This window comes from Lemur catta, chromosome 18, assembly GCF_020740605.2.
Source record: "Lemur catta isolate mLemCat1 chromosome 18, mLemCat1.pri, whole genome shotgun sequence".
NCBI lineage: Eukaryota > Metazoa > Chordata > Mammalia > Primates > Lemuridae > Lemur > Lemur catta.
The window spans coordinates 26693515-26719784 of NC_059145.1; the positions used below are offsets into that span (position 1 = coordinate 26693515).

General features: G+C 40.2%; 1 protein-coding gene across 8 annotated transcripts in view; it reads left to right on the plus strand.

The window, feature by feature from the left end:
- Window positions 1-26270, plus strand: part of ADAMTS9 (ADAM metallopeptidase with thrombospondin type 1 motif 9) — a 160982-nt gene that overhangs the window by 62642 nt on the left and 72070 nt on the right. For 7 of the 8 annotated variants that reach the window (XR_006729929.1, XM_045530877.1, XM_045530874.1 and 4 more), the window contains 10 exons: window positions 2286-2452; window positions 2545-2674; window positions 3276-3402; window positions 8821-9031; window positions 9886-10050; window positions 11784-11948; window positions 17531-17650; window positions 20310-20414; window positions 20551-20718; window positions 22530-22799. Coding sequence is in view for 7 of the 8 variants with exons in the window: in XM_045530877.1 (XP_045386833.1) it covers window positions 2286-2452; window positions 2545-2674; window positions 3276-3402; window positions 8821-9031; window positions 9886-10050; window positions 11784-11948; window positions 17531-17650; window positions 20310-20414; window positions 20551-20718; window positions 22530-22799 (1628 nt within the window). In the remaining variant the exon portion in view is untranslated. The remainder of the gene's footprint in view (window positions 1-2285; window positions 2453-2544; window positions 2675-3275; window positions 3403-8820; window positions 9032-9885; window positions 10051-11783; window positions 11949-17530; window positions 17651-20309; window positions 20415-20550; window positions 20719-22529; window positions 22800-26270) is intronic. The other variant, XM_045530880.1, reaches the window with a different exon arrangement.

The following is a 26270-nucleotide window of genomic DNA, read 5'->3' on the forward strand; positions in this document are numbered from 1 at the left end:
TGTCAAGACCAATATTCAGGAGGACTCGTTATTCAAGGAGCAGTCGTACTGGGGAGAAAAAGCAGAGCTGAAAATGATACCAAAATGTTATAATAAATACTAGAGGGGAAAAGATATAGTTGAGATTTTTTCTTGAGAAATTAATACAAAAGTATGAAAATAAATTTATTTGATGTTACAGTCAACAAAATTGTGTTTTCATTCCAGTCGTGCTGAAGTTTTGGAAAGAATAAAGCAATTGATAAATATTTTTGCATAAGTTTTCCATATCATGTCATATGATAGCACAGTAGTACATTCTTGACTTAAAGTTTGGATTTCACAGTAAAATCTGAAAGGGAGTCAATTTTTAAAAAACTTTCAAAGGATTCATTAACTTTACCAAGAATCTCTCTTGGCTCTTTGATAAATAAATTATTCTTTATGAAGCAGCTCTTATCTTCCTTATCAATTTGCTTTCCTTTTTTTTTTTTCAGCTTTGTTGAAGTACAGTTAATAAAAATAGTATGTATTTAAGGGGTTCAACTTGATGTTTGATATTCCTATCCATTGTGAAATAATCACCAAAACCAAGCTAATTAACATATCTGTCACCACACATAGTTACCATTTTCTTTTGTATTTTTTTCTTTCTTCATTCTTTCATTCATTCCTTTTCTCTTCCTTCCCTCCATTCTTTTTCTTTTTTTAAGTATGTATGTGTGTGTTTGGTGGGAACACTTAAGATCTACCCTTAAGTAAATTTCAAGTATGTAGTACAGTATGGTCAACTAGCCACATTGTCTTACATCAGAATGTATCCATCTTGCATAACTGAAACTTTGTACCCTTTGACCAACATCTCCCCATTCTCCCTCCCTCCCGCCCATCATTCTGCTCTCTGTTGCTATGAGTTTGACTACTTTAGATTCCATAACTGGTCTAATTCTGTCAGGTCCTCATTTGGCCATTATTTTGACACTTGATTCAAGAAGTTCACCAGCATCACTTTTTCAGTGTCACTGATTTTTTTTTTTTTCATCTTTTGCAAGATCTGGAGCACCTGCCGTGTGCTCTTTCAGAAGCTGCGGTATAGTAGTGAATAAAACAGTTCCAACCTCCTCGCCCTCGTGGAGCTTAAGTTCTTCTTTGGGGAGAGAGAGCATAAACAAAGTGCCATGGAGAAAAATTAGGGTGGGAAAAGGGATAAGAAATATGAAATCTGTGCTGGCAGTGGGAGGAGGTTGCAGTTTTAAAAAGAATGGTCTGGGTAGGTGTGTATTAATCTTTTACTGTGTAACAAGTTATCTCAAGACATTAGAACAACAAATACATACTGTCTCTCAGTCTCTTATGTCAGGAAATAAGCAGCGTAGCTGGGTATTAATGGCTTAAGGTTTCTCATGAGGTTATAGTCAAGATGGCAGCTAGGGCTGTGGTGTTATCTGAAGGCTTGACTGGGGCTGAAGGATCCACATCCCAGATGACTTGGAGCTTTTGGCAGAAGGCTTCAGCTTTTCACTGATGTTTGCAGGAGGCCTCTCCATGGGCTTCTTGAGTATCCTTACAACATGGCAGCTGGCTTCTCCCAAAGCCAGCAGTCCAAGGAAGAACAAGGCAGAGCCACAATGCCTTTGTCCTTGCCTCAGAAATTGTACTCTGTCATTTCTGCATTAATCTCAGTGATTACACAGTAATTCCTATTCATGGTGGGAGGAGATGACACAAAGTGTGAATACCAGAAAGCAAGGATCTTTGGGGCCATATTTGAGGCTGGCTACTACAGTGAGCCTCACTGAAAAGATGACATTTGAGCATTCTGTTAACCATGTATTTTCAGATTTCAGCATCTGCCAAAGATTTATCAAAGGTTTAATAGGCTCGACTAATTCTAAAATATATGGAGAGATTTGTGGAGGAACCAATTGTATAAGTGTTTAGTTTACTAGCACATATTTTCAAATCATCACACTTGTGCTTCTCTCTATTAATATAATCCTGTAGCTATGGGTCTTATTTAACAAACCCCATTATAATTGGAACCCCTATATTATATTTTGTTTTTGCCAGATACCATGAGGGGTAGGTGTTTTTATCTCCATTTTAGAGATAAATGGAGGCGGACAGAGGGAAAGTGATTCCCAAATGCCACACAGCTGGCAGGCAGCAAATCTAGGATTTGAAGCCATGCCTGTCTGGCTCAAAGTTCACGTTCTTTGCACTGTGACTCTGCCTATAAAGGTATTATTTCATGTTTCAAACAGGTAGTTGCGGGCAGCAGATTAATGAATTCTCTTTTCCCACAGCTTTATCAAGCAGTAAAGGTGAATTCTTGCTAAATGGAGACTTTGTTGTCACAATGTCCAAAAGGGAAATCCGTGTTGGGAACGCTGTGATAGAGTACAGCGGCTCCGACAACGTGGTGGAAAGAATTAACTCCACGGACCGCATTGAACAAGAACTTTTGCTTCAGGTAAAAACTTGACCATGAGCCCACCACACTCTTCTTCCAGTTGGAGTCACCCGGCCCGCAAACATCCTCTCTGTTTTGTCTGTACATTCCAGGTTCTGTCGGTGGGGAAGTTGTATAACCCCGACGTGCGCTATTCTTTCAATATTCCGATTGAAGATAAACCTCAGCAGTTTTACTGGAACAGCCATGGGCCTTGGCAAGCATGCAGCAAACCCTGCCAAGGTATCTGCTTTGAGTTTGAGGTTGGGGGATTGGAAGGGTTTTAAAAATCTCTTTCTTTTTTAAAAGAACAACCAAATCAGTGCAACCTATCTGCATGAGTTCTGTAGTCAGCTTTCTCTGCATCGATCTGGTCATTTTAGGCTGGCAAGTTGAATTTTTTAAAGGATTCAGGAAATGGTAGGTTTCCTCATAGTAAGAGGTTTGTACACGTGTCAAACCAAGCAAAATCAGCTCTGCCTCCTTAATTTTCTAGGGACGTGGTTTTAGAAGTCATATCGTATATTATTTATCTTGTTTCCTTTTATCTAAATTAGGGGTTGGCAAACTACAGCCAGGGGGCCAAATCCAGCCTGCTGCCCACTTTTATAAATAAAGTTTTATTGGAACATGGCCATGATCATTTGTTTAGGTATTATCTACGAGCAGCTGCTTTTGCCTTGTAATGGCAGGGTTGAGTATAAGTAGTGTGACAGAGATCACATAGCCTGAAAATGTTTACTGTCTAGATCTTTAGAAAAAATGTTTGCCAATACCTGGTTGAAATAGGTAATTATGGAACAGGTTAATTTCCCTGCATAATTTTTTTTTCCTCCCTGCTTAGGGGAACGGAAACGAAAACCTGTTTGCACCAGGGAATCGGACCAGCTTACTGTTTCTGATCAAAGATGCGATCGGCTGCCACAGCCAGGACCAGTCACTGAACCCTGCGGCACAGACTGTGACCTGAGGTGGGGCTGCAATTTTTAGGGTTTTTACTAGTGAGTTGTGAGGGTCTTGGGGGAGCCCTGTGCATGTGAGAAGGGGAAGGGGGGATACTGGTCTGCAGTTCCCCTTTCTTGTGTTTCAGCGGAATAAGCTTTAGCCAATTCTCCATCCCTCCAGAACTGATTATCAAGGACATATATATGCCTGCAGAGTCCTTGTTCACCTGAAAATTAAAAGTAGCTAATAGGGTATGGCTCTTGCCAAAAAATATTCCCATTTGATCCTTACAACTCACTAGCTATATAGTAGCATCATGATTGAGTCACATCTCATGCAAAAATTTGGTTTGAAAGTCGAAAGAAAAGGGGAGGCTGAGGTGGGTGGATCTTTTGAGCTCAGGAGTTCGAGACCAGCCTGAGCAAGAGCGAGACCCCATCTCTACTAAAAAAAAAAAAAAAAGAAAGAAACTAGAAAGAAATTATATGGACAACTAAAAATATATACAGAAAAAATTAGCTGGGCATGGTGGCGCATGCCTGTAGTCCCAGCTACTCAGGAGGCTGAGGCAGGAGGATTGCTTGAGCCCAGGAGTTTGAGGTTGCTGTGAGCTAGGCTGATGCCACAACACTCTAGCCTGGGCAACAGAGTGAGAATCTGTCTCAAAAAAAAAAAAGAAAAAAGAAAAGGGGAGAACCTCATCCCTCAAAGTACCTATAATGTTCCGTATGCATGTAGAGTGTCTACTACCCCACAGGGAACTCTTTTGCACATAAAAGTTGCTATGCACTAAGGCAGAGTCATGAAAGGAGCAAGAAAATCTATATGCAAATGTCTTGATATTCAAACAATTCTATATTTAGGAAAAATATGATATCTGGGGCAGGAAATATTGGGTGGGTAGAGAATTTAGAATTAGCTTTCCCATTTCCCTGTAAGGTTGACTGTGTCATGTTTAAATATTAAGTAGGCTTAGGCTTGTATTGTGTAGTCTTCTTGACAGTGAAATACAGGTAAAGTGAGTTGTTGTTTTATTCTCCTTTTAAGAAGAGAAATTATCAGTGTAGAGTGATATGGAACTGGGTTAACTCATCATTCATAAGTAGCAAAATAAATGCTTAAGCATTTTGAAGGTTCTACATGACCATGTCAAATCCTATCAAGTGGCATTGGCTGCCTATAGTGCTGGAGTGCAGATTATAAGGCCCTCTTGAGGCTCTAAGAGAACAAGAGGAGCGCTGTGATCAATAGTGATGCCTGCTGTGGGAGTCAGAAGAGCAGCTGTGGCATGAGTGCCATATCTTTGCCAGTCCTGACCGAAGGCTCTGACATCAAAGCCCAGGATTTCTGTACCCTACCACACTTCTCCTCTATCCATTGTCACTGACTTGCTTGCTTATTGTCTTACAAAAAAGCATTGACTAAAGTCATTGTGGAAGGACAAGAAGACATTAAAAGGCAGACATTTGTACTAGGGAGTATTCTTGTTATAGGTAGTATCCATGTAAACCCATTGTTTCAGCTAATTCAGTTAAATTGGAGTTAAAGATAAAGGTCTTTTCAGAAAAAAATAATTAGGTAACTAACTTATAGTACAGCCTTAATGAATTGAGTAAGGTGACATTTTCAGATTAGCCTTATATCAGATGATCACTATATTCCCCAGTACTCTGAAAGTAATGGTAATAGAGTCAACCATTTACTAAGAACTGTTTTTTAACTGTTATATATTATCCTGTTAATATTTTTATTAATAGGATAGTTCTTATATTATCCTATTAAAATAATTAATACCCAATTAGTTCCTCAGACAACACTATGACGTGGGGCTTGATATTATCACTGTTTTGCCAATAAGGAAAATGGAAGCTAAGAGCAGTTAAGTGAATTGCTCAAGGTCACACAACTAGTTAGAGGAGTGGCAGAGATCCCAGTGCTCCAGTGCAGTCCGTTGGCCCCTGGAGCCTGTGTGCTGAAACCCCAGGAGAAAGCTGTTTTCATTCTTAATTCCTTCATGACGATGGGTGATATTCATGGATCCCATTTTGGGTAGCTTTTCTTCCTCTGTGAAAAGAAATAATTCCCATGAGTTTTCTACCCCATTCCTGTTCCCTCCCTCACTCAGATCCCCTCACCTTTCGTTTCTCCACTGCTGAATCAGACCGCGGCTGGGCGAGTCTCTCGTGATCAATACATGCTAAGCATGCTCCTGTGATCACAAAGAAGGCCAGTGTGTACAAAGCATTTTGAGTATTAGAATGTGATCATAAAAAAAAAAAAGAGAGACTTTTATGTAGGATGATACAAAATATCTCAAGTGGATTTCTCCTCATTAGCTTATATGGAGTTAATGATCCTTAAAACTTGGTTGGAGAATAAAACACCAAGGGTAACAGTAATAATAATAAATCATACTTTTCTTGAATGCCTGCAATATATGCCTTGCCTCACTGAACCCCCCAAATAGTCCTATGAAATGTATTCTATTTTCCCCCATTTCACAGATGAGGAAGCTGAGGCTCAGTGACGTTAAGTGACTCACCTAGGATCCCTTAGTTTAATAAGTGACAGGTCTTTCTGATTCCATAGTCCATCCTCTGATGGTTATTAAAAATAATTTCACAATACCTAGGTAAAGACAGAGCTTAAAGTCTTTTCATTTTATATAGTAGGCATGCCAAATATGCTATTCTAAATTCCTCTAATTTCTATTCAGAAAAAGTCACTAACTTTTTTTTTAATCCTACTGAGACCAAATGAGAACAGTAGCTCAGATCACAGGCTTGTTAGATGGTAATAGTAGCACCTCTGACTGATTAAAAAAAAAAGAAGGTAAAGGGATTGTGGCCGTGTCTTTTGGTAGAAGTGAAGCCCGTAGGGGTATGAATTAAAAAGTGGAAAAAAAAAAAACAGTTTAGGATTAGCTTACAAAAGCCTCGTAACTAAAGAGGTATCTGTTCATGCCTAAAATTAAAGAGAAGATCATGTTTATTTGTCAGAATTCGAACTCATATCTTACTGGCTTTTACAGATTAATAGAAAAATAAAGTTCACTGAAAAATGCACAAAGACAAAGCAAGCCTAAAGAAGGTGTTCTTTCTTCTATCAGCCTAACAGTCAATATAATAATGATTTGTGCTAATTACTGCCAAGTGGCTGTGTCTAAAACTGAAAGCCTGGAAAGAGGATTGTTACGAATGGGTCAAATTCTAAAACAGGCCGGGCGCGGTGGCTCACACATGTAATCCTAGCCCTCTGGGAGGCCGAGGCGGGTGGATCACTCGAGGTCAGGAGTTCGAGACCAGCCTGAGCAAGACCCCGTCTGTACTAAAAATAGAAATAAAAATTATCTGGACAACTAAAAATATATATAGAAAAAATTAGCCGGGCATGGTGGTGCATGCCTGTGGTCCCAGCTACTCGGGAGGCTGAGGCAGTAGGATTGCTTAAGCCCAGGAGTTTGAGGTTGCTGTGAGCTAGGCTGATGCCACGGCACTCACTGTAGCCTGGGCAACAAAGTGAGACTCTGTCTAAAAAAAAAAAAATTCTAAAACAGCTTTTCCCAAGGCATGTTTGTGGATCCCTAGTTCCACAGGATGATCCGTGGCAAACTGGTTATGTGTGAGAAGCCTCACCAACCATTTCCTTCCCCGTGTGGAGATTCATAATGCTGATCACCATTTTGAAGGCCCTGAGAAGTTCTGCAACATAGAAACCTATTCAATTCAGTAGTTCTGAAAATCATTCAATCCCCCAACCCTCACGGCAGCACAGACATACTCACACGCTTTCTTCTCAGTTTCCACTTAGTAACAAATGCTTTGCAATATGCTTTTCTGAAATATAGTAAAATACAATTGTATTTTATTTCCCATGAAGTGAACCGAATGATTGCAAAATGCTGAAGTTGAGACCACCGTCCAGGGCAAGACCAGGAAGTGGAGGGTAGCATTTTGAGCTGATCTTTTCTAACGTGGTGCTGTGCCCTTTCCACAGAATCTTCAAGGCCCTCGGCTCAGATTCTGGGGATTGTGTGAAAGTCAGGGAGACTCTACTTTGCCCTCCCGAGGTGCTAGTGTATTCTCTTGGTGCAGGACGGCTGCCTCCCTTATCCAGGATGGAAAATAACCTTTCCATAGGAAATGGTGACAAAGGCAAAGAGAAGGTAGCCAGCAATCAAAGAGCAGATGAAAGTTCCAGATGCCTCTGTTGAACTGGGCCACATTTTTGCCTCACTTCCTGAAGGAAGTGAGAGTTTGCCCCGTGACAGGATGAGATAAAACATTGTTTTACAATTCTTCACTGATAACACCTTCCGGGTTAGAACAAAGCCCCCCAGCATGGTGTCACTGTAACAGAAGATCTCCGTAGCCCGCTTTGCTTGCCAAATGGTCAACTCTGACCTACTTTTGGGCATTAGCAAGAAGTTCCGAGACAAGCATGTGGCCAGGACTCCTCTTCCTTTTCCTGAGTCCTCCCCCTGGACAGGTGTGCATGGGACGACTCTTAGGACATTAGCAATCCACAAGCCACCCAGTTTCTGAGCAGTGAGGGAATTAACCGTCCAGAGTGAAATCAAACAAAGATTATAAAGAAATTATTCTTTCTGGATTTGTAAATCTAATCAACAAAATACATTTTAAGCTCATTTATTTCAACTGTTCTATTCAGCTTAGGCATTTTATTTATTTTCTTTTTAAATGTCACTGCTGACTGTGTTCCTGGGGCATTAAAAGAACCAGATGATTCATCAGCATATACTAAGTACCTACTGTGTGCCCAAAAAGTCTCATTATAGGTACTGGGGATTCAAAGGCAACAAAGATTTATAGATTCAAATCTCATTTTAAATGTGTATCATTGAGCTATATAGAATATAGTCTATATTTTCAAGGAATTTAGAGTCTTTATTTACAGATATTATGTACACAGTGTTTAGCACACTTGAAATTCACAATTATGGTCCCAATTATTTACTCCTTAATTAATTCACAGAATGTTCATTGAGCACTTTCTATCATAGGCCTACATAAAGGAGGGTTCGTAGGTTAGATTTCCAACATTGGTTCTCTGTAAGGAGAAGGCAAATGACATAGTGGGTTGCATGAACCTTTTAAATGTAAAATTGCTTTTTTTGCTCTGTTGAATTCCAGTGAGTATGTGTTTTTTTCCTTTTGGTTGCTTGAGTTTGAGATTGACTGTATCAGGGGAGAATCTTGACAAAGATAGGACGTATGGCTGTCATTCTGTGACTGCCATGTGCATCGGCAGCCATGAAAAATATATGGATATGTTGTTTTAAAATTGGATTTTAGTAACTGACTGTGGCTTTGAGCCTCATGGTATTTGAGTTAAGGAAGAAAAAAATAACTCTTCTCCCAGTTGAATTTAGATAAGGCGTATATATTTAACGGCAATGTTGGTTTCTCATTTTTGATGCACAGGTGGCATGTTGCCAGCAGGAGTGAATGTAGTGCCCAGTGTGGTTTGGGTTACCGCACATTAGACATCTACTGTGCCAAATACAGCAGGCTGGATGGAAAGACCGAGAAGGTTGATGACAGTTTTTGCAGCAGTAACCCCAAACCAAGCAACCGGGAAAAATGCTCAGGAGAATGTAACACCGGCGGCTGGCGCTATTCTGCTTGGACCGAAGTAAGTTGGCGCTCATTCACGGAGAGTCCTCTTGGCTGCTACGTCTGATTAGTCGATGGTGGCCCCTTGCAGGGCTGTGCTGAGAAGGCCCATTTAGGCTATATGGAAAAGAGAACCGTGATTTCTTTGTAATGCCTGCCCTCATTCAAGCCCTGCGGAGAAGAGTACCCTGATTGATATGTCATGTCTGACATGGGCATGGCACGTGTAAAATTTAAAGTGGTGGAATAACGTCACCCAATCCCTTTCCATACCCCATGGGCCATTTCCAATTTTATTTTTGTATGCCAGTGAGCTAATATTGACTTCAGTATAAACCTGGTAAATAAATCGATAACTCAAAAATATCTCCTCCAAAATAACAACTAAAGTTGGCCAGGGTTGGTTGGTTGTTACTTAAACAGCGGTCCCCAACCTTTTAGGCACCAGGGACTAGTTTCATGGGAGACAATTTTTCCACAGACTGGGGGGTGGGGAGTGGGCATCACCACCTCAGATCCACCTCAGATCATCAGGCATTACATTCTCACAAGGAGTGCACAACCTAAACACCTCGCATGTGCAGTATACAGTAGGGCTCATGCTCCTATGAGAATCTAATGCCGCTGATCTGACAGGAGGCGGAGCTTATGCAGTGATGAGAGCCATGGGGAGTGGCTGTAAATACAGATGAAGCTTCGCTCACTTGCCTCCTTCTGTGTGGCCCAGTTCCTAACAGGCCAAGGACTGGTACCATCCACGGCCCAGGGGTTGGGGACCACAGTTAAAGACTGGAAGAGACAGCATAGCCAGGATCTTGAGCATGCTTCATAAGAAACTCCGCAACAGTTCTATTTAATTCTTTGTCTTTACAGTGTTCTAAAAGCTGTGATGGTGGGACCCAGAGGAGAAGGGCTATTTGTGTCAACACCCGAAATGACGTGCTAGATGACAGCAAATGCACGCATCAGGAGAAAGTCACTGTTCAGAGGTGCAATGAGTTCCGTTGTCCACAGTGGAAATCTGGAGACTGGTCAGAGGTGAGATGGGAGGGCTGTTATTTCCCCTAGGTCATCTCTGATACTCTAATTCTGGGGCTCCCCTGGTCTGCTTAAGGCTAAACCTGCTGTACCTTTCTCCTACCTCCCCTTGAAGAAAAAACTCCAGTTCTCCACCTGCTTCGAGACTGCAGAACTGGATGTGACTAATCTACAGGTGACCTCAGAGGCACTGTGGGCTTGACTGGATCACCCACCTTGGTAGCTTCTGTTGAGGATTTTGAAGTTCCAGTCCCTCCTCTTTGGGTCCTAGCTAAGTTGCTGAATGGAAATTAGGGCTTTATTCTTCATAAAGCTATACTAGCTTAGATCTGAAGTCATCATGAGGTTTCCTACTTCAGCTTTGAAATAAGGGAATTAGACCTCAGGTGAGCTATCTGACTTACCCATGCAGTTGCTAGAGAAAAGCTTGCAATACAGAGAAATAGACCAGGCTGAGTATTCCAGATCTATGCCTTTCATGTCCCTTACTTTACGAAACACAAGGGGAACCCTCCATTGCCCAGCACAGGTGGCCCCAAGACAGCAAGAGAAAGAAGGTGGAGCCTCTTTCTTGCTTTCATGGTACAGAATTAGCATGAACAGGGCCCAGGGAGATTCTCCCCAACCAAGAGACTCTCTCCACCTTCCTTAAGAGGGAACAAGTGGAAGGGGAACAGAAGTTTACTTATTTATGGGCCAAGTCAGGAATGTGGGAAAAGAACAATGTTTCCCTGCTGCGGCTGCTACATAATAAGTGCAATATTAACTGTTTACTTTCATTATTAAATAAAGTGTGAATTTGAAAAGGATACCATTAATGCCCCTGGAATGGTAGACAATTAATAATGCATGTGATTAACAATATCTGATTTCTGGACAAATTAACGACAAACCTAGTACTTTAGTTTTAGGTTAATAAGCTGCCTTTGCTTAAATTCTAGTATTTGGTTTAAAAAGATAAAAGAATGTATGGTTTTAAATTTTACTTAACTAGCTAATATTATTAATACCATAAAGTATCATTTCAACTTAAGTAACAAATCTTTATGAAAATGTTTGATAATAGGGGTGGGAGAGATCAAACCATAAGTTCAGTATGATCCAAAGTTCCTTAAATAAAAAGACTGGAAAGAAAACAGCAAAATGTTGATAATGGTTATCCTTGGGTAGTGAGATTTTGGATAATTATCATTTTTATGTTTCTCTGTATTTTTTTAAATTTTCTACAATGAGCATGGATAATGATGATTATATTTAACATTTATTGAGTGAACATTGTGCTACGGAATTTACTTGGGTTTTTCTCACTTAATTTTCACAACTCTTTGGCATTAACATTATACCCATTTTACAGATGAGAAAACTGAGGTTCAGAGAGACCGTGTGAGTTGGTTGTATAGGGATTAAAACCCAGATTGATCTGACTCATAATTCCCTACACTTAACTCCTATGCTAGAAAAATCATGAATGTTGTTCTTCAGTGCTTTAGAGTCTGGTGCTGTGTTGAGTGTATTCTGTGCTTGAAACTGGCCCAGAGACTATAAATATGGAATGAATGAAGGAATGAATAAATGAAAAAAAAATGAGGCTTGGTGTATGTACAAATTGCTGTGGGAGAAAGGAATTGCTGTGGGGAAAGAGCACACCTGTTCCTGCTAATCAGTAAATAACCCCCAGAAACCACAGCACATTGATCAGGAATGACCCTGACCGGCTCTGCGTTTCATTACAGTGCTTGGTCACCTGCGGAAAAGGGCATACACACCGCCAGGTCTGGTGTCAGTTTGGCGAAGATCGATTAAATGATAAAATGTGTGACCCTGAGACCAAGCCAGCCTCCATGCAGACTTGTCAGCAGCCGGAATGTGCGTCCTGGCAGGCGGGTCCCTGGGGACAGGTATTTTGAACGATAAGATTCTTAACTACATTCTTTCCTTCTTATCTGGAGAGGGCTTGCAGAGGAGCATTCCAGCGGCAGGGATTTAGCCGCTGCGCTGTGTGGCACACGCTGTACCTCCATGGAGCCAGGTCGAGCACAGTGTAACTCTGCAACCATCTCGCCCCACTTCTGAGAGTCACCGCTCGCCCTGCTGGAGCTGATTACTCCTTTTACAGACCCACGTGCGTGTCTTCACCCCTTGGCTTAGACTGTAGCTCGTGCACATGAGCATTGGCTCAAATTCACAGCAGATTTCATGTCTGGCTGATGTTATCTTCTAGCGTGCCTCTGAGGGTCTGTTGCAAAATGTGACCCAGCGCCAGAGTCTTTGGCAAGAGGGTCTGGAATGGGATTTGGAAGGGATGTTTTGGCTCCCAACGTCACAATTCCAGAGCTTACCTCTCATAAATAAGTCAGACTCTTCAAACACAATTAATTAGATCAAAGTTTGCAGAATCCTCACACTTGGAAAGAATCTTTTCTGAGTCCTCTAGTGTGTATGTTCCACAGTCTTAACTTGAACCATTCTTAAAGGAGAAAGTGAAAGACTCCCGTGGGCTTGCATTGGAGAAGCCACTACTCTTGGAATTAAGTCCTTCTTAATATAGAAGCAGAAAGCGTTCTGGGTACTATTCGGGTAGCACTCTGAGTTCCCATCAGAAGTAGAGCAGCTGTCTGCTGTCACTTACATAATCTCTTGAAGAATGACCCACTCTGACTAGCCACAGCTACTTCAGTCCTGTAGCCTCTGTCTTCGTTTCCAAATACTCATGCAATGCCGTGCTTTATTATTGCACCCTTGCAATTTCTGTCACTAATAGTGACACTCTTCTGACTCGTCCCCATTTCACAGCATCTCCAGTCCAAATGGCTAATTATGTCTGAATAAACAGGGAGAGTCCACTTATGCTTTTGATCTTGCCTCCTTTTCGTCTACATCTGCATAACTTTTAGGGAATAATAAGAGGAGAGCACAGCTCAGGGTCACTGTCAAGATTTGGCTAGAACATCTATTAGAACTGACAGGTCTATTTTTTAATCCACGTCTACTCCAGGCCCTTCCTAGCCCATCGTATATCCACAGATATGTTCTTTCTTTGATTGAACACTCCTTAAAATGTTATTTAAGAGTTACACGTATTCATCAGAGAAATTTTGCAAAATGTCATTTAGCAAAAAAAGGAAAACCATGCTCCTAACTCTACACTGCAGAGATTGCTAGTGTTAACATGTTTACGATTTTCTTCTAATATTTTTAAACTAATATTTGGATTGTGCCTTATTTTTTTAGTTGGAATGAAACTCATATAACAAAATTAACCATTTTAAGTGAACACTTCAGTGACATTTAGTATATTTATAATGTTTTGCAACTACCACCTCTATCTAGTTCTAAAACATTTTCATCACCCCCAAAGGAAACCCTGCACACATTAAACAGTTGCTCCCAATCCCCCCAGCCCCTGGCACCTACCAGTCTGCATTCTGTCTTCATGGGCTTACCTATTCTGGAGGTTTCATAGAAATGGAATCGTACAATATGTAACCTTTGTGTCTGGCTTCTTTCACATGCCATAATGTTTTCACATTTTAGCATGTATCAATACATCGTTGCTTTTAATGGCTGAATGATACTCCATTTTACTGATATATCATAACTCGTTTATCCATTCATCCGAGACGGACATTTGGGCTGCTCCCACATTTTGGCTATTATGAATAATGCTGCTATGAATATTTATGTACCAGCATTTATTTTAGTAGCTGATTTCACTTCTTTTGGATAAATACCTAGGATTGGAATTGCTGGATCATGTACTAATTCTTTGTTTAACTTTTTAATTGCCAAATGGTTTTCCACAGAAGCTGCATCATTTTACATTTTTACCAGCAATTTACAAGGATTTCCATTTCTCCACATCAACAATTGTTATTGCATTTTCCATTTTTTTTTAATTATAGCCTTCCTAGTAGGGTGTGACGTAGTGTCTCACTATGGTTTTGATTTGTATTTGCCTAATAACAAAAGATATTGAGCATCTTTTCATGTGCTTGTTGATTATTTGTGTATCTTCTTTGGAGAAATGTCTATTCAAATCCTTTGCTTGTTTTTTAAAAATTTGTAATTGTGGTAAAATACATTTAACATAAAATTTACCATTTTAACCCTTTTTAAATGTAGAGTTCAGTACTATTCCCAACTGTTTGGCTTTTCTGTTGTTGAGTTGTAGGAGTTCTTTATGTATTCTGGGTATCAATCCCTTATCAGATATATGATTTACAAATATTTTCTCTCATCCCCTGAATTGCCTTTTCACTCTGCTCAGAGTGTCCTTTGAGCACAAAAGATTTTAATCTTAATAAAGTGCCATTTGTCTGGTTTTTTGTTGCCTTTGCTTGTGGTATTATAACAAAGAAATTGCCCAATCCAATGTCATGAAGTTTTTTGCGATTTTTGAAAGAGTTTTATAGTTTTGCTCTCATATTTAGGTCGCTGATCCATTTTGGGTAAATTTTTGTATATAGTGTGAGGTAGGATTCCAGCTTTGTGCTTTGCTTATAGGTATCCACTTGTCCCAGCCCCACTTGTTGAAGAGACTATTCTTTCTCCATTGAGTGGTTTTGGTACCCTTGTTAACAATCGCTTGGTCAGATGTGTAGGTTTATTTATGGACTCTGAATTCTATTCCATTAGTCTATATGTCCTTATGCCAGTACCACACTGTTTTGATCACTGTAATAAGTTTTGAAATTGAGAATTGTGAGTCCTCCTACTTTGTTGTTCTTTTTAAATATTGTTTTGCCTATCTGGGGTCTCTAGCCATTCCAGATGAATCTGAAGATCAGCTCTTCCACTTCCCCAAAAGGGTCATAAGGATTTTGATTGGGATTGCATTGACTCTGTGGATCAATTTGGGGAATATTACCGTTTTAGCAATACCAAATTTTCCAGTCCGTGAACATACAGTGTCTTTCCATTGCTTTCAGCAATGTTTTATAGTTTTTATTGTAGAAGTCTTTCACCTCTTTGTTTAAACTTATTCCTAGATATTTTTTTTTTAATTTCCTTTTGGGATTGTTCACTGCTGGTGTATAGAAACATAACTGATTTTTCTGTGTTTATCTCAGACCCTGCAATGTCACTGAATTTGTTTATTATCTCTCGTAGTATTTTTTTATAGACTCTTGGGATGCCTGTATATAGTGTGATGACATCTATAAATAGAAAGTTTTATTTCTTCCTTTCCAATTTGCATGCCTTTTAATTTTTTCCCTTGCCTAGTTTCTCTGGCTAGAACTTTCAGTACAATGTTGAATAGCAGTGGTGAGAGCAGGCATCCTTGTCATGTTCCTGATCTTGGGGCAAAGTATGAAGCTAGCTGTGGGTTTTTCATAAGTGCCTTTCATCACATTGAGGAAGTTCTCTTCTGTTGCTAGTTTTTTGAGAGTTTTTGTCATGAAAAGCTGTTGAATTTTTTCAAATGCTTTCCCTAATTGAGATGATCGTGTGGTTGTTTTTTTTTTTTCTGCTTTGTTTTATTAATGTGATATATTGCATTGATTGATTTTTTTTTTATGTTGGACCACCCTTACATTCCTGGACTAAATCTCACTTGGCCATGATGTATAATCCTTTTAATATGCTATTGGATTCAATTTGCTAGTATTTTGTGGAGGATTTTTATATCTGTATTTATAAGCAATATTGGCTTGTAGTTTTCTTTTTTTATGTTATCTTTGGCTTTGTTATCAGGGTAATGCTGGCCTTGTAGAATGGGTTAGGAAGTGTTTCCTTCTCTTCAATTTTTTTAGAAGCATTTGAGAATAATTGGTGTTAATATTTCTTTAAACGTTTGACAAAATTCATCAGTGAACTGGCTTTGGACTTTTCTGTGTTGGGAAGTCTTTGATTATTGGTTCAATCTCTTTGCTTCTTATAGATATGTTCATATTTGTTATTCTGCTTAAGTTAGTTTTTGTGATTTGTGTTTCTAGGCAATTTGTGTGTGTTTGATCATTTGCACGTGTCATCTAGCTTAATATGTTGGCATACAATTGTTTGTAGTACTCTCTTCTAATTCTTTTTATTGCTGTAGGGTCAGTAGTAATGTCATCTCTTTCATTTATGATTTGGGATCTTTTTTCTTTTTTTCTTAGTCTTTCTAGCTAAAGGTTTGTCAGTTTTGTTGATCTTTGCAAAGAACCAATTTCTGGTTTTATTTATTTTTCTCTGTTTTCTTTTCTTTTTTTTTTTTTTTTTTTTACTGTCTACTCCATTTATCTCCACTCTAATCTTTATTATTTCCTTCCTTCTCCTGGTTTTAGTTGAACTTGCTTTTCTTTTTCTGGTTCCTTAAGATATAAAGTTGATTGGGGATCTTTCTTCGTTATTAATGCAGGTGCTTGCAGCTGTAAATTTCTCTGTGAGCACACTGCTTTCACTGCATCTCATAAATTTCTTTATGTTCTGTTTTCATTTTTATTCCTCTCAAAGTATTTTCTAATATCCCTTGTGGTTTCTTCTTTGACTTATTGGTTGTTTAAGAGGATGTTGTTCAATTTCCACTTATTTGTGAATTTTTCAGTGTTCCTTCTGTTATTGATTCCTTGCCTCACTCTATTGTCATCAAAGAAGATATTTTGTGGAATTTTAATCTTTTTAAACATGTTCTGTGGCTTAATGTATGTTCTGTCTTGGAAAATGTTCTATGTACATTTGGGAGGAATGTGTAGTGTGGTAGATGGATAAGAAAAAAATGCCATCACACTTCCTGATCAAAATTTGACAACGTTTTTCTTCATTAAACACTCACCTAGTTGCTGTAAGTTTTTTATTAGATTCCAGAGTTTCAAAAAGGTTGACCCTACTAGTTCTTGCCAGCTTATTATAGTTTGTTTCAGTGGAAAGACCAATTCTTAGATCTCTACTCTGCCATTTCCGTGACATCACTTCTCCTGCTTACTGTCTTGTAGACTACTTTTTGTGACCTAACAATTTGCCTTTTAATGGCTACATTGTTTTCTTTACTATCTGTGTGCCACAGTATATTCAACTTTTGCTTGTTATGTACTTCAGTGGTGTTCAATATTTTGTTTTATTTTATAAATGATATTGAAAAAACCATCTTGTATAAAAATATTGATGCAAACTCTAAGTACTTCCTCAAGACAATTTTCTAGAAGTCAAATAAGGTCACAGAGCTATAGTGAGCACCTATTTTAGCCACAGCACTCTGTTAGGTCCAGTGAGAAAGATGTAAAAATCATGGAGATGCACTGCCCTTCTTCTAGGAGTTCACAGTCAAGGAGTTGAACCCCTACAAATATAATTCCAGTGTGAGGCAGAAGTAATTTCAGGTGACATCATGATAGTTAATCAGTATAATTTGTACAGAGTAGGATTGTCCACTTTTACCTAATTTTACCCTTTGGCCTACTATGATGGAAATATTTTTCTTTTATAAAATGTCATGGGGAAAGTAAGGGAGAGAGAAGATTTCCTGAATGTGTATCCTTTTTGTCTTATTTCCTTCCTCCAGTGCAGCGTCACCTGTGGGCAGGGGTACCAGCTAAGAGCAGTGAAATGCATCATTGGGACTTACATGTCAGTGGTGGACGACAATGACTGTAATGCAGCTACTAGACCAACCGATACCCAGGTGAGTCCCCTTTGTCCAAATCAGTTATCAGCTTTGCGCACTAAGGTGTCAGAACTTCCCAGCAGTTCAGGCAAAATTGAAATCCTTTTATAGATTATGTAAATAGAGCATCCAGTTGATTAACTAAATTGTCCAGGTTTACCTGTTTGTTGCATATAGAATCTAATGCTTTGACGTACCTGTTTTGTTCTTCTGTAGTTATTTGAAATATTTATAGGATTGATTGTGATTCTTATTGGACGGGAAATGTTGGTTGTTTAGTCTCATTTTCCTGAACTCAAATTTTAAAATGGTTTTAATGTAGGATTCAGTAACTGGTGTCATATGTTCAGGCAGCAATGTGCTAGAACTAAGTCGTACCAGCTCACAAGAGCCAATCGGTAAATTTTTCAGAAATTTTGTGAGTTAATTCATCATAGCCATTGTTAGAAATTGAAGATACAAACCTATGATTAAATAGATGGTATTAAAAACAGCACTGATAAATACTCAAAACATATCACTTGCTAATCATTTTACTACATGTTACTGTTATCTGTGCCCTTGAGGTTATTTATATCAATATGTATCTGTGTGGCGGACGGGCTATCTAAGGGTGTGCTACTGAGCTGCTCTTCCCAGCTCTGTGTTCATCGATGTCAAGTGGTAGCTTGAACTTAGTCATGGTGAGAGTATTTTACACCACAGGAATCAGCAAGCACTACAATTCAGTATTGCTTTGTTGATTATTTAGACTTAAGAAAAGTGATGGAGAAAATATTAATAATGCAGGTTAAATTTAAAAGATTCTAATGTCTATACCTGTTATGTTGTAAATAGCACAAAAATATGAGGAAATATGCTTCCAGTATTTGAAAATTATCTGATTCAGCAAAGAGATCTTCCACATCATTGGTCAATGAGCCAAGTTCCGACATCTATCTTTATCATTCCACTTTCACCCTACTCTTAAATAAAATATCAACTAACAGTCACACCTGAACTATACTGTTTAGGCAGTTACCACCATACTTTGGCAACAGTTTCAAAAGTCCAGCAAAAAAACAAAAGTATTCTATGAGAATAAATTGAATGTATGGAATTTAAAATAAAAAATTTTTATTTTTTATTCTTTATAAATTGTTTTGCTGCACATCCTTTATATCAGTAAAATGGATAAGTAAGCATATGTATACACATATAATATATATGTGTGTGTTTGTGTACATATACATATCTATAAATACACACATGCATACCTTTTTTCTCAAGAGAGCTGGTTGAGCAAAAGGATAGCACACTGTTCTATGTGGGCCTTGATTTTGGTTTCATTTATGTAAAAAGAATATGTAAAGAGAAGACTTGGGTTTGGGTATCAGCTTTGCTAATTGCTGAAGACAGGGTTTGAACCCAGACTGTTCCCAGAGCTTATACTGTGAGCGAGGCCCCGTGTGGCCAATGTATTACATCTGTTTTGAACCCCTCAGTGATGAACATCTCAGTGTGTGTTGCTGAGGGACAAAGAGTGTCAAACAAGTGAATGAATATGGCAGCACTGTTCATGATGTCATCACCGATCAATTAACCAAATACCAGGTGTGATTAGTGTCATCTTTATTTTTATTATTTCATCAAAATGTTCCAAAGCACAGTGTGATGAAAGCCTTGGAAAAGTTAGCCATGCCACCTAAAACAATCATGGAGTGCAGACTTGGCAACCCCCTTTGAGATTCAAAGCATAATTTCTCTTTAAGTTATTTTGTAATATCCATTCGACAATGGGGTGCTCCCACCATTGCAGCGTGTGAATAATTTCTTCACTTTGTGAAAAGTTCCCTGTGGCTTTCCTTGGACCTCAGGCAGAGGAATAGGCAAGTTCTGAAGCCAAGTAACAGAATTTCACATTCCATGTGTAAGCTTCCCAAGGCAAGGACACTTCAGTTATCTTCACACCCATAGCCCCAGCACTTTTGCACAATGCCCGTCACATCCGAGGCATTTGATGGATGTGTATGAAATCATAGAGTAGTCGCTAACCACTGAGGCTGGGAGTGAATATGAGCAGGTATGTATTTTTGTTCCCATCTGTAAATCTGGGAATATTATGTACGCATAGATGACCTCAGTCCATTACAGAGACTTCCTTTGAGTGATTGAGAAATGTTATATAAATTCCAGGTATTGGCCTGTTGAATACACCTCTTACATCTAGATTTGACCTTCTGGACCTCAGGTGTTATCTTTAGATAAACTGGGAAAGCAAGTTCAAGATTAGCAAATTCTGATTAGGAGACTAATTGAAATGTGAGAACAGGATCTGGCCTTCAGAATTTTAAAACATTAACAATTAATAATTTTAAAATGTTATCCTGCCCGGTCCAGACGTGTGTGCCATTTCACAATATTTTTTCTCTAGTCACACAAACAGGTGAATAAATATGGCTTTAAAAATCATAAAATAGACCCCCACCCTGTGTTAAGGCACCCACAAAGAGACTCAGGTTATATCCCATTTTGCAGTTGGAGAAATTGGGGCTGAGAGATGTCATGTGACTTGCACAGACTCACACAGAAATCTGAGGTCTTAGATTCTTAGACCTTACATTTTTATATACCGTGCCCATTTAAATGTTCATTGCCTTGAAGGTAACTTTGACCTTTTTTTCCTCATCACATCTAGGACTGTGAATTACCATCTTGTCACCCTCCACCAGCTGCCCCGGAAGCAAGGAGAAGTGCACACAATGTGCCAAGAACCCAGTGGCGATTTGGGTCCTGGACTCCGGTAAGAGATAGACTGGGAGAAATGGGGAGAACAGGAGCGGGGAAGATGTTCTCTGACATGACTGTACCATGTCATGCTACCATCCAGGAAGCAGCCATTTCAAATAACATCTGCATGATTTTATTCCCACCCCCAGTGCTCAGCCACTTGTGGGAAAGGTACCCGAATGAGATACGTCAGTTGCCGGGACGAGGACGGCTCTGTAGCTGATGAGAGTGCCTGTGCTACCCTGCCTAGACCAGTGGCAAAGGAGGAATGTTCTGTGACACCCTGTGGGCAGTGGAAGGCCTTGGACTGGAGCTCTGTAAGCGAGTGAATCCTTTGGAATTGGGAGGGATTGGGGAACTGTGCAGGGGGAGGAAGAATGAGGATCCCAGATGTCAAGGGGTAGTATTCCAGAGTTGGATGTGGTTTGTGGTTTAAATTATTTTGCTCCACATGTATACAGCTGGCCAAGTATGCAAGGAATCTTAGCCACGTGTGCAAGGAATGCACATTTTAAAAAATCTGTGTAAATCAATGTACAATCTGCTTGAGTGCCTGTCCTGTTGGGCGACGAGAAATCCCAGTCTTCACTGAGTCACATCAGAATGGGGGTTTGTAGAGGACCAAAAGTGGCAGGAGAGTGAGGAGAGAGACACTTACTTTGAGTCTGGGTACCTCCTGCACCCGGTGGCCCCTTGAGTAAAGCGACTCTTGCTTTCCCTGCCAAGAGTGGGAAGTGGGAATTTTTATCCAGTGCTGTGAATCCAGCTTCTTTTACGCACCAAGCACCATCTATGGGTTTTTATAAAAGCAGAAGAACCTTTGTCTTCAAGCAACTTCTGCTTTCTGTCCTGCAAAAATCCCAGAGTCGAGGAAATAGCTTAAGGTAGGTCAGAAAAGAGCAAAAGGAAAATGGAGATTAATAGCTCAATAAATATCATAATATATACATGAAATCTGAGAGGTGCAGTAAAATAGAGCTGTATAAAAACCCAGACCTTGGCATTTACTGGTTGCATGACCTTGAGCAATCTGATTAAAGTCCTTGATTCTCAGTCTCTTCTGCTCTCTAAAGAAGGCCAAAAAGAATACCTACTTTACAAAGTTGTTAGGATTATATGAGATTATATGTGTTAACTGCTTAGGAGAAAGTAGGTACTCAATAAATGGTGAATAATCTCACTCTAGTGCCTTGAGCCTCCAAACACTGATCCATCCATCCATCCGTCCATCTATCAGTTCATCTTCTATCAAATCTGTCTGTCTTCTCACCAGATGTTTGTGAAAGTTTACTATAGAAAGAGCAGTGAACAATGAATAACAAAGTCTCTGCCTTCATGAAGATTATTTCAATACAGGACTCAGTCAATGAAAAAATAAATATATAATATAGCATCAGGTACTGGTAATTACTAGATAGAAGTCAAGAAGAGTAATGGCTTAGAGAAAGATGGGATGTAGCTTCAGATAGGGTGGTCAAGGAGGCCTGGTGTTGAGCAGGACATGAATGACGTGAAGGAATGAGCCACATGGATGTATATGTGGTATTGCAAAAGGTACCACCGGTGTGAAGTCCTCAAGAAGGGAGAGTTCTTGGCATGTTCAAGAAGCATCATAAGGCCAGTGGAGCTGGAGTGCAGTCAGTAGAGAAGGAAAGGAGATGAGTCCTAGGGCATCGAGTGGCTGTATCATAAAGAACCTAGTAGGTCAAGATAAGGATTTTGGATATTATTCTAAATGAATTGGGAAGTCACTGGAGGGGACGACATGATTTGACTTTGGTTTTAAAGGGTCATGTTTTTGGGGAGTGCCAAGATCAGGAGTAGGCGCCCAGCTGAAAGACCATGGCCGTAGTCCTGGCACGGGAAAGTGATGTCTCGGACTGGGGGGAGGTGACGATGCAGATTGTGAGAAGTGGCTGGATTGGGGATATATTTTTGAATTCTGAGGTGATAGGATTTCTCACTGAAATGGACATGGGGTAGGAAGAAAAGAGAGACAAAGACGATTCCAAGGCTTTTGGCCTGAGCAGCTGGGAAAGTGGTGGGCCGTTTACAGAAATGCACATTCAGGAATTTTCAACCACCTGCCAAGTGACCGACCCTTTCTCTTTCTGAACGCTCAACGTAGTGCTCCGTGACGTGTGGGCAAGGTAGGGCAACCCGGCAAGTGGTGTGTGTCAACTACAGTGACCACGTGATCGATCGGAGCGAGTGCGACCCAGATTACATGCCAGAAACCGATCAGGACTGTTCCATGTCACCATGCCCTCAACGGACCCCAAACAGTGGCTTAGCTCAGCACCCCTTCCAAAACGAGGACTATCGCCCCAGGAGCGCCAACCCTAGCCGCACCCATGTGCTCGGTGGAAACCAGTGGAGAACAGGCCCCTGGGGAGCAGTAAGTATGCGCTGACGTCTCTCCCTAATTGACTTGCTTCTCTTTCACCTGAGGTAGGGTTTGGGGGAAAAACAGACCAGAATGGCCTTTGGAGCATTTTCTGTTTCTCATAAGGGATTGACATTGTGCGGTTTCATTTGCTCTGGGTGAACTGTAAGGGGATAATTACAGTCCCTGAGATGCTGCCTGTGTGCACCTGTAGGCTGCCTCCCTCGGGTGGAGGAGGGGATGTCACGGCCAGGTGATGTGCTCAAGTGGCCATGATTAATCCTGGAGGCGACAGGCAGCTCATCCCTGTAGGAGAATTAAGAGGACAGAGAAACTTATTCTGAAAGGGAATTCCTAATGAAAGTCTCTTCCCTTAATATTTTCCAGACAAGGTGCAGCCTCAAAGTGGGACGGATGCTGTGTAATTTGTAGTAGACTGTTGTCATGGATTGGGGGGGAAATACTAGTCTAGGTAAGATTTGTACTTAGGGGAAAAGTGCCATAACCTAATGATATCAGCCCTGGCTCTGAGGGAACATGCCTCAATGTGATCCAAAGCCTTTATTCTTTTAAATTTGGGGGCCTCCGCTAGTTCCCCTTACCTCTTTGAGCCTCAGTTTCCTCATCTGTAAAATGAGGAAAAGGATAATTCCTGCTTTCTTGGGTGGTTGTAAGAATTAAATGATAGGATGCAAATAGAGTGCTTTGCACGATGCCTGTCACAGAGAACTTAATAAATGTTGACAGTCGTCTTTCTTATTATCATTCTCATTATCCTTCAAATTAGGAAGGCCTTGAAAAAAATATTTAATATCAAAAAAAATGTGCTTTGGGATGTTTTAAATTTTTTACTGAATAATTCCCCCCCAAAAAAATTATGTTGTGGGATATTGGACATGTTTCATGGAATTCCAGGAAGGGTAAGGTAGCAAGAGACCGTGGCTGGTCATGTTACTAATCATTCAGGGGTCTTCTTTTTAATTGTTGACTATTGGTTTACTTCTAGTACTACTAATTCTGTTTAAGTATTTCTGCACTAAAAAGAATTAGAAGGTAGCTGTCTGTTGCCCACCATGGTTATGTTGCAGTAAACCAGATGTACTTTCCCTCGAATACTAATTAGCTGCTGCCCATGTGCACCCACTGCTGGTGTTGGCTGCATGCAGGACAGCTGCCAGGTTGCCAGGACCTTTGCCACCCCATTCCCCTCTCTCTTGCTTCCCACTTTAAGGCTCCCTTTGCCTGGGACAGAAAGGATTTCAGTTCTGAGACATTAAAGGGTAAACAGAGGAGGTAATCACTGAGTGTCCCATGGTGTTTCCTGGTTGAAAAAATTCAAAACTCAATGCATCTGTATTCTAAAGATAGCACTGGGATTTAAAAAAAAAAAAAACATTGAAATCATATTCTTATTTAGTACCACATTTGGGGTTGATGCATTCCTTTAAGATTGAATGATTCTGCCCTTGGGCAGAGTTCTTAATTAGGGAGGATTAGGTAAGCTTTTTGTAACAATGGGCGATACCATTCTTTTCCTCAGCTGCACCTGTTTTATGTTTGGGGATTTTTTTTTTTCCTAAGTTAAGTGAGGCTGAAGCTGGACAATGTGATTTCCAGCCCTAATTTGCCGTGTCTGACCTGCTCCCAGAGGATGAAGGATGTACGTGCGTATTTGCGTTGTACGGTACACAAACTGTACGTGTTCTTCCTGCCTTCTGTGGCAGAAAAGGCAGCAAAGTGTTATAAACACTAGAGAATAGCAATCAAGTTTTTCCGTGGTTTCTGGAGTCAGAACTTGACTTTACAGTAGATTTCTGCATCAACTTGAACCCTCTGCCAGAGGTTTTCGGTGTGTTACCAATTAGGGGTTTTGCAAACAATAGAAAAGAAACTGACTCTTTTAAGTGAAAGAAAAACAAACAAACCAAACTGTTCATTTAGCCCCAGTAGGGATGGGAACCAGAGCCTCTTCAGGGATCTAGCTTAGGAGTTGGCAAGTTTTTTTCTGCAAAGGGTCAGATAATAAATCTTTTCAGCTGTGTGGACCATACAGACTCTGTCATAACTAATCAGCTCTGTTGTTATGGCACAAAAGCAGCCATAGACAGTATATGAATGAGTGGGCACGGCTGTGTTCCAATAAAACTTTATTTCTAAGAACAGGTGGCAGGCCAGATTGGGCCTTTGGGCTGTGGTATGCCAACCCTTGATCTAGAGAGAGGGGTGACTAAGGGATAATTTCTTTAGGCAGTTTCTGTCTTAATGAATCTCTTTCAGCTCTATACCACCCTTGAGTTATTCAAATTCCCAGGAGAGTCTGATTTCTCTCCCCCTGAGCAGGAAAGGGCAGAATATCATAATAGGTAGATTAACATGGCATCTACTACAGGGAGGACTGGTTATTTTAAGGAAAATTGGGCTGCCAGATGGAAGGGGAAGTATGTTAGACAGGTAGGAAAAATGAATATCCCTCACCCTTTCCTTCTCTAAAGACCGTTCTCCTTTGTCTTGTCTAGTCTAGATGACAAATCTCATTTACATTTCACTAATAGGTGGCGGGTTTGTTCAAAGAAATGTTTTACCTGGGAAAATGTTATCGTCTAAAGCGGACAGGAACACTGTTGGCCAAAGAAGTCCAGAGGGAAAGTCTGCAACATGGGAATGGAACTAAGAACCCGTATTAATCAAATAATGGCAAAAGTAGACGTCTTGGAGAAAGATTATGTGTAACACTTCATCTGTCTGTGGGGTATAACGACTTAAGCCGGCCCGGGATTCAGATAGTTCAAGAATGGATAGTGAGAGCTGAACACAGTGGCTCATACCGGTAATCCCAGCTACTCAGGAGGCTGAGGCGGGAGGATTGGGTGGATCACTTGAGCTCAGGAGTTTGAGGCTCAGGGAACTGTGATCATGCCACTGCATTCTAGCCGGGGTGACAGAGCTAGACCCTGTCTCTAAAAAAATAAAAGTATGTGCAGTTGGTTCTGCCTGAGAGCTATCTCCAGGGCTTCAGTTTATTCTCAGTAGGAAGCATCTGACTGGTCACTGGGCAGCCAGTACATTCGTTGGCCTTGGATCACGTGTCCATCTTGCTCCGGTCAGCCATATTGGAGAGCGAGTAGCGTGTGGTTTCTAGAGCTGTTGCTTCCAGTAATGAGGCAACAAATCCTGTGACCAGCATTGTAGGTGATAATAGGGACATAACAGCAGTCCCCAGCCTTTTTGGCACTAGGGACCATTTTCCTGGAAAACAACTTTTCCATGGACTGGGGGAGGCAGAGGATGGTTTCAGGATGATTCAGGTGCATTATATATGTTGTGCACTTAATTTGTATTATTACATTGTAATATATAATGAAATAATTATACAACTCACCATAGGTTGGGGACCCTTGAGTTATAACATTGAGCCTTTCCTAAAGGAACTTAACCATTTTCTTGGGACAGTAAAGTTCACAGTTAACATCATAAAGGAATGAT